Here is a 14173-nt window from a genome sequence, read left to right as displayed (position 1 = left end):
CGGGCTGTCGGTATCTGCCGATTATTCAGCGCACGCGCCCAGCTGCCAGACGGAGCGTGTCTGATCAGTTCTTGTAACGCTTTTCTCTCCCTCTTAGCGACAGTGCACGGCTGTCCAGCGACAGCCTTTCGAGGCGGCCTTGAACAAGAAAAGAAAATATCAGGCTGACTCGAGCTTCGGCGATTCCCCCGCCGGTGACGAAACCCTGGGGAACGTGCGCGGAAAAATAAAGAAAAGCACTTCCGCAGGAGGGCCAGTTCTATACTTCGCCAAAGAACTCGCGATGAAGAAACGGGAGGGCAGTTGACTTTAGTACCTACAACGTGCCAGCATGTGTATACATGCGGAGGTGTATAAGAAACCAGTCCAAAGTGCGCGAACCTCAATTCCGTAATCGGAAATAGACACCCGTAAAATATATATATCCGTCTCGGTGCCAAGTTCATGGCATCATTATTCAAGGCCAACAGTTCTATAGCCGGAGCTTCTGTATCTGTGCGTGCTTTTATTGCGTAGCAGCTTGAATTTTTCCCCTTTGTTAGAAGGATAACGAATGACCTCACGACATTATTGCTGAACTCAACGGGGTTAATTCCCTCCCGGTGACGGTACTCGTGCGAACTTGAGTATACAAGTATGCGAAGTGCGCGTGGGCAGCGCGATATAACGTGCCTTGTCGCATGGGAATTCGCCAAAATGCAACATGTCCGACAGCTTCGTTCGCGCGAGTCCCGTATAGGTCTACTACCCCCTCAAACACACGCTATATAACCCCCGCTATAAATATATACGCGTGTGTTTGGAACTGCTCCGGCCACGAGCAGTTTGACTGACTCCTTTTTCACAAAGCCTTCGCTTACACGCACATTTATATGTTCTTTGTTATTCGGGAAAAATTATAACGACGAAATACCGGCGCCAAACCGCAAGCTTTAATTATAAGTCTTGCGCGCGCAGGACTCCGCAAAGCTAAGATAAATTTTGTTTCTACCGTTGCTCAGAGAGCTGGTAGCATTATGTACGCAATAAATGCCAAAAGGCTAATTTGGGCGTGGCTCAAACCGCGGAGCGAAATTTCGTGACGCTGTTCGGCTAGGGTCGTTGATACAGTGAAATAGACGATTGCGTGCATGCTCACCGGCGTTAGTGAATCCGGAGTCGTCTCCAAGTACTCTGAGAAAAAAAAAAAACCTTTAATTTATGCAGCCGATGGAATTAAGAGTTCCAGGGAATCTTTGACTTTCACGATGTGTCCTATTATACCTGAACGGCGTTTCTTCCTGTCGCTCGACAATTATTAAGCGTCTCATTAGAGCGGCGAGATTGTACCAGCCATTCTAAGTGCGAGGTGCCTCCAATGGTATATAGGCCTTCCGGCTTATCGAGTGACGTCATTGCTGACCGCCATGGTACTTCTTCCCAGAAAACAGCAAGGGCCGTTCCCCTTGACCAGCTTATTGGATCGGAAATCACGAGGTGCGCGTTTCCGGCGCAGGATGTGCGACACTTGGGACGCACGGGCGCCTTCCACGTTCCTTCGCGAGCGCATGCTTCTCGAAATAGCCCTTCTCGCAGCGAACTCGGCGAATGTTGCGAAACCGAGGCTTAGTTCGATCGAGTCAGGACCGCAATATCCCATCCAATTGGGGCCTCGCATCTGTCTGAACTCGGACTACGGCTTAAATGTCGTTTGGACCGGCTTGCAATGTTCGACAAATGAAACTTTGCCGCATCGCCAGTTTGTTTCCAGTGACCGCTGTACTAAGCAACAGTTTTCGCGGCCTTTTGATATCCGGTGGCGAAACTTAAATAACCTTAAGGTATTGCCATTGGGTGACAATTAGACGTTGAACACACCGTCAAAACACCACGCTTCACCGCGGGTGGTCCAGAAAAGGCGACAGCACCAGGGGTTTTACCTTTTTGGTGTGAAACGGAATCACAAAGGTGAAAAATGTACTCTTTGAGAATTCGCATACTCTTTGTGCCGTTGCACGATCGTTATGATATTACAACTAGCTCCCAGTGCATCCTCAAGCACATCGCCGAAGTTATTCAGGCAACATACGCTGCCAGTATCGAGCCTGTGGAAAAAAAGAACAGCTACCGGCGCGTACGTATCAATTTCCCACAATTCTTGAACGACGCATTGTGAGTTACACTCATCTGGTTACAGACAGATATACAATACAGATGCATTACAAGTAATCCTTGGCTGCACATAGTTGGGATGTCAGCTCGCATGCAGTGTTTACAATGCGGCTCAATATGGGATATGGCAGTGTGCTGCACAGCGAAGCACTCAATGCTTGTGGGGAAAGCCTGGGGCCGAATTCGCAACATTTTACTTCGCGAATGCTCTTCGGCAATCGCGCAGCGAATGCGAACTGGCCATTGTTGCTACTCACCCGAAGGCCTGCGGAAGGCGATGAACTCTGGCGTATAAGGGCGGCCCGTGCCGACCCTGGAGTCCTGCGGGCAGCACACCTTGGCCACGTGTCGGTTCCAGCCGCATATGGTGGGCCTGCCGCCACTGCGTACCTGGTTGATGGCCGACGAGCATAGCGTGATGTCCCGGCACACGAGGCCAGCGGGACACGGCGGCTTCTCCTCGGGAAACACAATGGGCAAGTATTTGCTCCGCTCGGTGGGCGTTCCTGCGCATCAAGTGGTGTTTCATCGCACCGTTTGCTGCAGTGCCCCATAACCTCTGTTTTACGCGGATTGTCCATGCCGAAGCACTATATGAGCGAGAAGACTGGATCGTTTCAGAATTGAAAGTGAAACATGTAGTTGATTTCGCTGATGGGCCAGTGCTTTAATGTAAGGGTGCTCTCAAAAGAAGGCTCTGTTGTTCAGGTATAACTTTCTTCAAAATCCCTACTCAACAATACTATAGGGCACCAAACACTTTCAGACAAGAGAGGGCAACGAACACGGACGAGCGCCAACTTCCAACTCTTTTTTATTTCAAATGAATAGCTTATTGCTTATTCGCAAGCAACACATGATAAGTTTCGAACATAAGCATGTGAAGTGCGTCCACGCACATCTGTATCAACGCCACCATTCTGAAGCACCCCCTCCCCCCTCAGAAGGCTATAGCTCATTTATGCTCAATGACACGGAGGTCACGCTGACACATCTACAATATTTGCTCTGAATTTGGGCTGCCTCAACAATTGCTCGCGTAAGCTGATCGCCGTAGAGCAAACAGAGCCAACTTTAAGCAATGGCGCACAGCCGCAGACGTCAGTGTTTGCTGCCGTCTCTTGCCTGGAAGTTTTTGCGCCTAGTATTGTTGAGTGTGGGGTACCAACTAGCTCGAAACCTCGCGTTTTTAAAATCCCATCGCTTCAAATGGCCCCACCCCCATCCCGAACAAGGGCGTTCTTTAATGTGTGATTGTGCCATAAATGGCGTCACAAATAGTGTCACGCTATTTCTTGGCAATACCCCAAGGCGCGCTTGATGCGAAACTTGAAGTTTCACAGTACTATGAATCCTTCCGCGCATCTTTTTTTTTTTTCTTCTTCTTTGAACTGCCTCTTCTTTCAGCATGAAACACAACATGAACAAGCACAAGCAAGACTACTCTCAAGTGTAAGCCGTAAGAATAAAAAATCGGGGCAGCTACGCACTAGTGGTGCGAAGACTGAGGAAAGAGCGGAGCTGGTGGCGTTCCCCTCCTCCTTTCCCTCCTCCTCATCCTCACTTCCGTTCCTCACGCCTTGCTATACTATACTATACAAGAATAAGCTATTCGTTACACTCTCCCCTCCCCTCACTTCCCTTTCTCAACCCCTTGCTGTACTATACCATACAAGGCCATGCTATGCTTTACTCTGCCCCCTCCTCCTCTCCATCTCATCATTCCTCCCCACCTTCATTTCCCTTTCCCATCCCCACCCCCTGCTATACTACACTATACAAGGCTATGCTATGCTAGGAGCTGCTTGGCACATATCCGCTTTCAGTGCCGCATACCCGTCGAGTTTTTGCGAACACCTCACGGCGGAACCTCCGGCCTAAACAGTTCCGCTGTTAAAAATGAGCGCAGTGGCAGGAATCGAACTCTAATAGCACGGATTGGACTATAGTGATAAGCGAGCGTTTTCCATGAGCGCGTTGTTTCCCAATTGCATTTAAAAAGGAACAAGGTAAGCGCATCGAGAAAGGGCTATAAGAAGCATACGAAGGACGTCCTCAACATTACTGTTACGCATCACGCTTTGTGTCCTTAGGTGAGAGACATAAATTTATCTGTGAAGAAATAACAAGGTATGATTAAATTACCGGCTGAAAGGTATAGCATTCTACACTATAGAAGAAAAAAAAATGAAACAAGAAATCGAGGTGGGGAGGAGGGTAAGGGGATAACAATGCAAACGGGATGGTGCCGATTGGTTCCGAGATTTCCGGTGTTATGCAAGCCATACTGCGACTGTCTTTTCCATTCTCTAGAGCTGGTCAGTGCCATCGCCGCGAGCGACGGCAACTCCTGTAGTCGCGATTCCGGTGATGACAGGGCTGAAAACAAAAACAAATGCGACATTGCTTTTCACTAAATATCGCCACAGACCTCACACCGAGTCTCCAAAGAGCAAGCTTTGCTTCTTAACCCCACAATCCGGGCATTGTACTTGCAAACGCGGATGGTTGTTCTTGGAAGGAAATGTCCTCATTTGCTCCCCGAACGAATCCCACCGGCGCGTTCGGGGCACGACGTCCTATCGAGAAGTAACGAAAGTAGATAACAAAAAAAAGCACAAACAGCAACCAACTATTTCGCATAAGCTTCGCGCTGTACAGCATTTATAGGCGTAGCAAATTACATAGAAAATAAAGAAGAAGAGAAACAACAGATAATATGAAAGGCTAACGATGGGTCGCCCGACACCTAGCGCACCCGACGCCTGCAACGTGCGATGTTGACGCGCAGTAAACGAGCCGGAGGTATAACGTTCGTGAACTGCTGCAGTAATTTATCCATTATCAGTTTGTTTGTTTTTTTTCGCACGCTATAGGATGTGCCGTGGCTCAGATCCCGAGAAAGCGAATAGCCGCGCCAACGCAAAGAGAAATTACTGCGAAGTGGTTCTCGGCTTTCTGCGGAGGTGCACCGCTGAGGTGCGAGTCGCGTGCGCAGCTCGTACACGAGAGGCGCGGTGCGCCCGTTCGTATACATGTATAGCTTCGCCCTGGTCGCTTCCTGAGCCCGTGCGGAGGGCGCCAGTTCTCTCAAGGCCGGCGGCGTGGCTTCCAGCTGAACACCACCGGCAAGGTCGCCACCCCCCTTCCCCACCAGATACCGTATACAGGCCCACCGCTTCGACCGGGTTCGAAGAACTGGCCCCGCGCGAGGAGTGCAGCGCACGTTGAAGTCTTCGTCGAAGTCATCTGGTTATACACGGCTCGAAAAGAAAACAAAGGAGAAAGTGTGAAGCAGAGTGCACCACTTTGGGGCGGAGATGGCCGCAAGAGATACCTGATTAGCTCACGAATGCGTGACTTTTAAACGGCACTGTAATCGATAACGCGCGTCTGCATGGTATAACTTCAAAGCCCGCGCGCGCCCTGCTTCGTAGCATATGCATGCGGCGCACTTGGCGAAGTACTTTGCGGGGCGCCGCCCCGAAGCTCTGTGCGGGGGTCTTCGAGGAAATATAACTCACAGAATTCGGCGCTCTCAGCGGCCTACAGTCTCGCCGGCGCTTTTGCACTGCTATTCTCTCAGTGGCCATTGGGATGGTTTATGCGAGAAAGGAATGCCAAGGAAGCGCTGACTCCATGTGCTTCTGGCCCGCTGGACTAAGCAAATATTTAAGCTATTTAAGATAGCCTTGGCTTCTTAAACTGGTGCCGTCCCCTCGGCAAACATAAAGATAACTTTTATATCGCCGTGCCTGAGCAATATAGCATGTCATCTTCGCGGTGCACAATTTACCATAAAGCTAGGGCGCGCATGCGCGCAGGAAACGTCTAGAAGCGAATTACAGGGTCTACGCAGTGGGACTGTCGCAGCTCAGTTTATTCCACTGGAGTCGTCTCGTATCGCACGCGCGCGCAGCGCAAGCAAGCGATAGTTTAGGAGGCTATCGCAGCCTTTCCTGGCACTCTTCCTGATATCCGGATATAAGGAACGTTTTGGCCGTAGTTCTGTCCTAGCTAACGTCAGACATTATCCCGCGCAACGTATCTGTCGTTTTGCGCACAAACACGACTTGCAGGCCTTAAGTCAGTACCAGCTTATTCACCGCAAGGATAGGCATTCTGTGGCGGAACTGCCGTGTTGTGGCCCGGCCACATGTTTGCTCATCCCGCGAACCTCCGCAGCAGCAGCCAAGCCGCCCTCAAGTAAAACTGCACGAAGTCTGGCTGCTTTCCCACTTCCGTTTTCTCGAAACCGCGCACCACAGATACGCCTTGCTTCAAGTATGAAGGAGCAACATTTGCTCATTTTCTGTCATATACACAAAATCAGGCTGTCATAATGGAAATTACGAAGTGTATAATGATACGTGCAAAAATTTCGCTGTTGACTTCTTGTCATTCAGCCAGCCTCTTCAATAACGTCATACCACGAGTTTCGCGCTTCCATTTCCGACATTAATTGCTCATGAATGCTCAATTCAATCAGTCTGTTTAAGGCGACGTCCTTTGTCGCTATCTGTAAAGCAACACCATAAAAAGTGTGGTGTTTTTACGTGTCAAAACTATGCTAAGCTTATGAGGCACACCGTATTGGCGGACTCCGGATTAATTTTGACCATCTGGAGTTCGTTATTTTGTTTGACCAGCTGGGGTTCGTTAATGTGGGCCTAAATCTAAGTACACGGGTGTTTTCGCGTTTCGTCAGCATAAACGTGCGGCCGCGGCCGCGGCGGCTGCATTTTCTATGAAGGCGAAAGTGTTTGAGGCCCGTGTACTTAGATTTAGGCGCACGTTAAAGAACCCCAGGTGGTCGAAATTTCCGGAGCCCTCCACTACGGCGTTCCTCATAATCATATCGTGGTTTGGGACGTTAAACCCCAGATATTAATTAAACGTGCGGCCGCCATGCCGAGAATCGAACCGGCACACTCGTGCTATATATAGGCTGCTAAACCACCACGGTGGGTATAAACAACACTTACGCGTCACTAAGCGTTGTAGGACAGTTAGATTATGCGTAGAAGCTCATAAATATTATTTCGAAGTTATAGAAGTAGCGCACCCAAACTCAGGGGATGCTATATCTGCCTGTTTGCAAAAAGGCCCACACAAGGTTATGGTTCTACGCATGCACAGAACTGCCGACGCTAGTGGACACGGTCAAGGTCCTTTAGCATAGACAAGCCGTTTGCGTCAGCTATTTCTCGACCTTTCACTGTTAGCGCACTGCTGCGCCACACATTTCCTGACTCACAGAATAGCGTTACTAACTGTCGTCATGGGAGCATTAGCCATTTTTAGCTCGACGCGCACGCATAACCGTTTGCAGACAGTGTTGCGAAGATACGGGAACCACCAGCAACGAGCTGTTCTACCAAAGTACGGTCAACTAAAGTGCAGTAAGAAAGCACAACCTGTAAAAACGTAAAAGCCCACGCTTCTTCTCCGTGTTTTCATATATATTGCTGGTAGCGATGACAACTGATGCTTCACTTATCGATGCCAGTACAGGAAGCATCCTCCGACTTCGCTATTGTACAAATTAGCTCTAAAAGTACTTGATTACGCTTATAAGGTTTTGCGGGAATATATCCTGGTAAGACCTTTTGACATGCATTTTCGGTGGAGGCGAAAATGTCTGAGGCCCGTGTACTTAGATTTAGGTGCACGTTAAAGAACCCCAGGTGGTCGAAATTTCCGGAGTCCTCCACTACGGCGTCTCTCATAATCATATCTTGGTTTTGGGACGTTAAACCCCAGATATTAATATTATTATTAAGACCTTTTGACAGTTCGGATCGTGTACGCGTTTTGTGTCGTGTGTGTTTATTGAAATCAAAATGGACGATACGCAGCCGCGCTATGATGATGACGGCTACTCGTAGTCACATGGTAGCAACACCAATAAAAATATTGTCAGATCATACACAACGTCATAGGTTAAAAAAATTAGAACACAGAGTGCGATTCTATACAACGCCAGCATATACGTATAAAAGGCGACAACAAGTCGCGCCACACTGATTGCCAGCGTGTGCATGTATAGAGAATTCCAAACACACCCATGGCGCCGCGATGCAGCCTGAGATAAGCAGAAGCACAGATGAGGACGATACACATATGAAATAATGCACGCATAGAGAAATACGACAGTCAAAGCAAGCTTCATCACGCTACGTAAAATAATAATAATAAAAAAAAACCGTGACATACATAGTATACAAGCGCACACAAATACAAATTATGGAAGTGGGTTTTAGTTGATCCAGTACACGCAAAGTGTGTCTGTGCCTTCGAAAAGACGCTCGGAATACGTTCCGATGCTTTTCGCTGTGTTTTCGACGGCCCAGTGGCGTCGATCGTATGCATTCCTATAGTCCACGCCGTTTAATCCATGCACTGTATGTCTGCGAGATAACAGCCGCATCTATTTACGTGCACGAGGTTGCGACCGAAATCGTGCGATGCGCCGTGTAGCGACAGTCAGCTACGAGCGCACGAATCATCTGCTTCAACAAACAGACCCCTCCTCCTCAGCTCGCCCCTCGAAGAAGGTGGATCCCATATTTTCCTATACTGGTGGCGTGCATTTCAAAAACATGCCATTCGTCTTTTTTCTTCACGCGCCTCGTACAAGCTGGAGGGAGACACCTGATAGCAGCGGCAGGAAGACACGCTGCCCACGACGAGACAAGTGGCCGCAGGGCCTGTTTCTTCTTTTTCTTCCACAGATGGAGCCGGTCGGTTCCCCAGAGAACACCGAGGATCCGTTCCGGTGTATAGGCTGAGGCCGCGTCGCGCATTGCAGACGGGTAGCATTGACCCTTTCGCCGAGATTGGAGGGCAGCATTGCGGAGCGACGGGAACCCGCTTCTGATGTCTCCGATGATGCGCGCCTGAGCGTCCGTATTACTTCGTTCCGTCACGGAGCGGTAGAGGAAGGGACGATTACGTGTCGTTTCTCCCTCTCCTTCTATGACACTGAGCACGGCTGAAGATAGTATGCACACCAGGAAGAATGCAACAGCACTGACCGCCGAAAGATCATCAGTGCTTCGGTTCGACGCGAACAAAGCAAAGAAGGGAGGTAGACCTCACACACGCAACACGGAAAAGCGAAGTCGGGTACGCAGCACAGCTAGCAAAACAATGCATCGTCGTGCATTGTTTTTTTCTTTTCTTATCTCCAACAGGGCGAGGCGTCAACTTTGAGATCGCTTGGGGTCGCCGTTGTTTGAAGAGAGAGAGGGAAACGAGGAAAGGTAGAGAGGTTAGATTTAGGAAAGGCAGTGCACGTCCGCTTTTCTAAGCTACACGGATGTGACGGAATGTAAGGGCGAAGTGGAGACAGAGGGCACTCATAGTTGCGCGACAAACTTCTGTAGTAATTTACGAAGACCCCGACAGACGAACGCATGGGCACAAACGGCCGAAACAAAAATGTCATATTTCTCGTGGTTGTATTTCAGTTCTGCCGAGTGGTGCGCCTGTCTTCAGTAGCGAACAACGAGGCACGGCTCTGTAAGGCTACAGTACGCCTTGCGCGACTCAGTTGGCTCCTAAATTACGCTAGCTTCTCTCGCAACCGGAGCTTTTTCTCGTCGGCCAGAGGGCGAGAAAAAAGACACCCGGTGGAGAACTCACCCTTCCTAAACATTCCCATTAAATTCCCAAGCTTGAGAGGTGCTTTGCGAACGAGGGACCCAGATTATATAATTTAGTGAGCAAAATGTGCGAAACAGTTTCAGCCGAAGTGCGTGAATAACCATGTTTGAGATAGCAGATTGCTAACGTATCTTTTTAATAATTAGCACGAGTATGAAATCAGAATAAACGCTTCTTGAGCAATTGTGGCCAGCTGTCGACACCGTCTATGTTTGAACGCTGAGATGCACCTGTTGACTTTCTGTATACAGTACAATCCACACCTGCATTTTCTGGACCTAGTGCACTTTATTTCTTTTTGAACCTCAAGTGGCAAAGAATAACAATGTGAGCTGTGTCGCCACAAGCTACAATTACAAGAAGAACAATGCAGATCAGAAAAAAAATTATCGAGCCGGTAACGTGAGACGTAACACAAATACGCCGCACCCCGTGCACTTATGCATTGGGATGCCTAGTCAAGGCCGTCCACATTTTGATAAAAGTGAAATGCAAGGACAGCGATATGGCTTCCCATTCACGTTTTCCGTCCTGGTAGTTCATCTTGCGAGTTGAATGTTTCTTCTTATAGCCTGTGGCTTTATCTTACCCGCTAAAGCATTGCAAAATAGACTGTCTGCAGTCTTCTCAGCAATCGCCATTGCCAACGGCACGGAACAAACTCTGCCAAGCAGGGCTTAAAGCCGGCGGCGGATGTGTGCGCGGGTGGAAGGGGTGCTCGGGTAGTCCGGGCGCATCCACCAAAATTCGAGGTCACTCTTCCCCCCCCTCCCCCCACCTCGCGGTGGCCAGCAACACGCACACATACATACCCCTGGCCCCAAACAAACATATACGCAGTCACGCAAATCTTTAACGAGCCTACGCGAGAGGCGCCTTTTCTGTGCGTTAGGAGCCTAGTTACGTTGCAAAAAGGGTGAGCGCATGGCCACAGAGCGCGCAGCTGGGCCAATCGTCTTATGGCTGTATTTTCTTAGGGACGTCTTAAGGACGCTCGCCTATACGATACTTAAAAAAATGGGCGACTGTACATGGAAGCAGCTTATGTGGGTCGAAGGGCCCTCCTCCCCTCCCCTCTCTCTCTCTCTCTCTTTCTTTTTTTTTTTTTTGAGCAAAGGGAGACCTTAATGAGCCGGCTATAAAGAACTCAGCCTTGTATGCCTCCCCTGAATGCAGAACGCAAATAGCAGCGTCTTATAGCTTAAGATTCCGTGCAAATGGTCTCGATAGCTTATCCTTTAACGCTGCCCTCGACAGTTCTCGTCAACGAGAACTATATCACGACACCATATAGAAGCCCCATTGCAGGGCCATTTATAGTTGCGCGATTGTCGAAACTGGTCTGAGTCTCCAGCGCATACGATATAGCCTACTATAAGTGCAAGATCTAAGCTGGCAGCCGCTCTTCGAGTTTCTGTATGTATAGATACCGGTACAATTTTTCATTCCGCTAGTGCAATAACTCTTTAACGCGACGAGTAACGAAAGCGTAAAAGGGAGGCGAACTACTAAAGAGAGCCGCTCTGTCATACGGGCTTTCCGAAGACGATAAATATTCAAAGGCAAAAGGCCACCACCTCGCCGTGCGTGACTTATGGAGCTACTTTCAGCTGTCCAAACAGCCATACCGAGAAATCTGGACGCGCGCGGCGGATCTCCCGCACTCTGTATAAGGGCGAACAACAGCCATATAGTTTAGAGACACGGGAAAATTACTCGGGAAAGACAACTTCCTTAGTTAAATAAGGCACCACCGTCACTAGTTTGCAGTGGTGGGAAACTCTCAGATCCATACGCAGAATAAAAACAGCGCTTGTGAAATAATAAACGCTGCTCCGGCGAGGAGCCCGAATACACTGAAGCCTTTCCTTCGCAACTGTTCTTTGTTCGGTTGGCCGCTTTCGATGGTAATATGTCCAACGTCTCGATTAAAATATTCTGTTGCCAACAATTTAGGCGTAAACGCTTTTTTGTGAGTGTGTGAGCACGGGCTCACATCTACACATTACTGCGGCAGAGACCGAGCATGGTGCTGTCCGCACGGATGCGAAGCCGTATTTTCGCTGCGACATTCAACCAGATATGCAAACAGTGTGGACGTAATCCAAGAAAAAAAGTACAGCATGCGTGAAAGTAACCCTTGCTTCGTGTCACTGACGTGACGATGCGAGCGTCTAAAAGGCACCAATGGCTGAGCGAAATGAGAAAGAATAGCCGCGAACGTCGCCTGTGAGAGAACGGAGTTTTCACCGCAAGGTTAGTACGGAGGCGCGCAAACGCGCAGAGGTGACGCAGCCTCTATACGAATTTAGGACCGCGAGTTATCACTCGTGTGACCGTAGCTACCACGTCGCTAAAATCCTATTGTTTCGTTTTGTGAAAAAAAAAAAAAACTCACCGTTAATCAAGAAGATGCGACTTTTAAAAATACCATAAGAAATTAATTGCCGCACAACAAGGGACATTGGACAGGCGTTACCTTGAATGTATAGGCGTATTTTTGAAGAAAAGGCATAAAGTTTAAGTTATCCTGACCTGATGAGCTGTCGTGCAATCTTTGGCTAAGTATATCCGACAACGAACATTCAAGAACCAAGAACTCTTCGGAGTAGCAACGAATGGTCAAAGCTTAAAGTCCCAAATATATATGAGAGACGCCGTCGTAGACATGGGTTTCGAATGAATTTCGACCAACGTGTACCTTTCGGGGTTCATCAAAACAACAGTACACACTAAACGCGCATAGACAGCGCTCCCATTGGAATGCGGCAGTCACAGCCGTAGATCAAACAAGTGACCCCGTTCTCAAATCAGAACGTCCCAACAGGTGACCGGCAACGGCTAATGGGCAATTCAAAGAACAAACATCGTTATTTGGGAGAACGGGCGTATCCACTGGCATGTTCAGCCACGTGCACGTTCGCGTACCAAGGATCTTCCCACCTGTGCGCAATATGCAGAGGTGAGAGACCGTGGCGACCGCCGCGCGAACCGCAGTGGTAACTCCCCGGTGGAGAGAAGAGGACTGACCTTGGGCGATGGCGAGCATCAGGAGGATGGTTGCTCCGCCGCCTCCGCGCATCGTGGTCACGGCGGCGTGCTCGTCCAGAGGAGGCTGCAGAGGCCGACTCACTGGCACGACGACCCGGGGGGCGCACAGGTCCGAGCCTGACCGCTGCCTCTGTGCGACTGACGTTTCGGTGGGGACTCCGGACAGCGGCCGCCGGCCAGCGCTCTCCTCTCGTGTGTCGGTCCCTCTCCCTTCCTGTCGAAAATTACCCGCGCGCTGCTCGGGTTGACTTTTCTGCGACTCCTCTCCTCGGCACGGGCGGAGGGAGGGCTCGGGGTCGGTCGGCGCGGGGAAAACAAAAATACACACGCGCGGCCACGATGATGCACGGCGTCTCGCTTACACTCCGCACGCTTCTGCAGGTGATGTGACGCCGGCGCTCGGGGCGAACGCTTTCTCACCTCCGCTTATCGCGCGCACCCCTTTTTCAAACTTTCCCGCGATGGTGGTTTCCGGGTGCGAGCGCTACGCCGCTGACGTCGCGGCTCACGTCTTCGTCGCTGCTCTTCCCGGCCCGCTTGAACGCCCTCGCTTACGTGCGCGGCGCGAGGAAGCGCGCGGCCCTTATCAGACTGTCGTTTGAGAGGCAGCGGTTCGCGCATTGTGTTCCCACGGATGTTGCTCGGTGCTCGCCGAACAGTTCTTCGAGCTCTCGGTGCCACCTTGCGAGGGCCCCTCCGAAGAAGGCGCTTCAGGAAGCGCTGCATGGGAGCGGTGGTCGCGCGTCGGATGCCGCAAGGTGCGTTGACGTGGGGCGCCGACGTGGAAACGCGTTGTCGCCTGCGCTGCGCCGGCCTCGCCGAGCGGCCGTTCGCGGAACGCGCCAGTTTTGAGCAGTCCACGCGCTTACGCAGCGGTCGTGCCCTCGGTAAACAACAGACCCTGCCCGCTCCACAAACAGTTCCGCCTGAAACGCGAGCACGCGCGCACCAACACGTGCAACGGCCAGCGCGCTTTGACGCTCCTCCTCTCCCACATTGGTCGCTGGAAATGTACCTCCGCGATGCCATCGTGTTTACAAAACAAGGTGCCGGAGGCGACGTCTTCGCGACCGTGCGTCTATTTGTTTCGCGACTTAACAGGAAGCTATAGCTTTCCATAGCCTTATCGCTTTGCGGAATGGCAAGGCTGTCGTGCGGATAGAAACGGAGTGAAATATACAGTCAGGAGAATCGTGTTCTCATTTCAATGCGAACGTTGTTTTGTCAGTGCCCACCCGGTTATATAAGGCGCTTCTTCAAACTTGAATCTGTCAGCTAGGATACAAAGAGGCTGAGATAGGCT

The 14173-nt window shown here is 50.3% G+C and overlaps 1 protein-coding gene across 1 annotated transcript in view; it reads right to left on the bottom strand.

Annotated features, from left to right (window-relative positions):
• The window catches only part of LOC119395270 (uncharacterized), a 37827-nt gene extending 24319 nt beyond the window's left edge, over positions 1-13508 (bottom strand). The window contains exons 1-2 of the mRNA XM_037662487.2: positions 12850-13508; positions 2409-2657 (exon numbers count right to left, since the gene is read on the bottom strand). Coding sequence (XP_037518415.1) covers positions 2409-2657; positions 12850-12901 — 301 coding nt within the window. The 5' untranslated portion in view covers positions 12902-13508. The remainder of the gene's footprint in view (positions 1-2408; positions 2658-12849) is intronic.
• Between the last annotated feature and the right edge of the window lie 665 nt (positions 13509-14173).

This window comes from Rhipicephalus sanguineus, chromosome 1 (genome assembly GCF_013339695.2).
Source record: "Rhipicephalus sanguineus isolate Rsan-2018 chromosome 1, BIME_Rsan_1.4, whole genome shotgun sequence".
NCBI lineage: Eukaryota > Metazoa > Arthropoda > Arachnida > Ixodida > Ixodidae > Rhipicephalus > Rhipicephalus sanguineus.
This window is presented reverse-complemented; position numbering and strand designations above follow the sequence as displayed.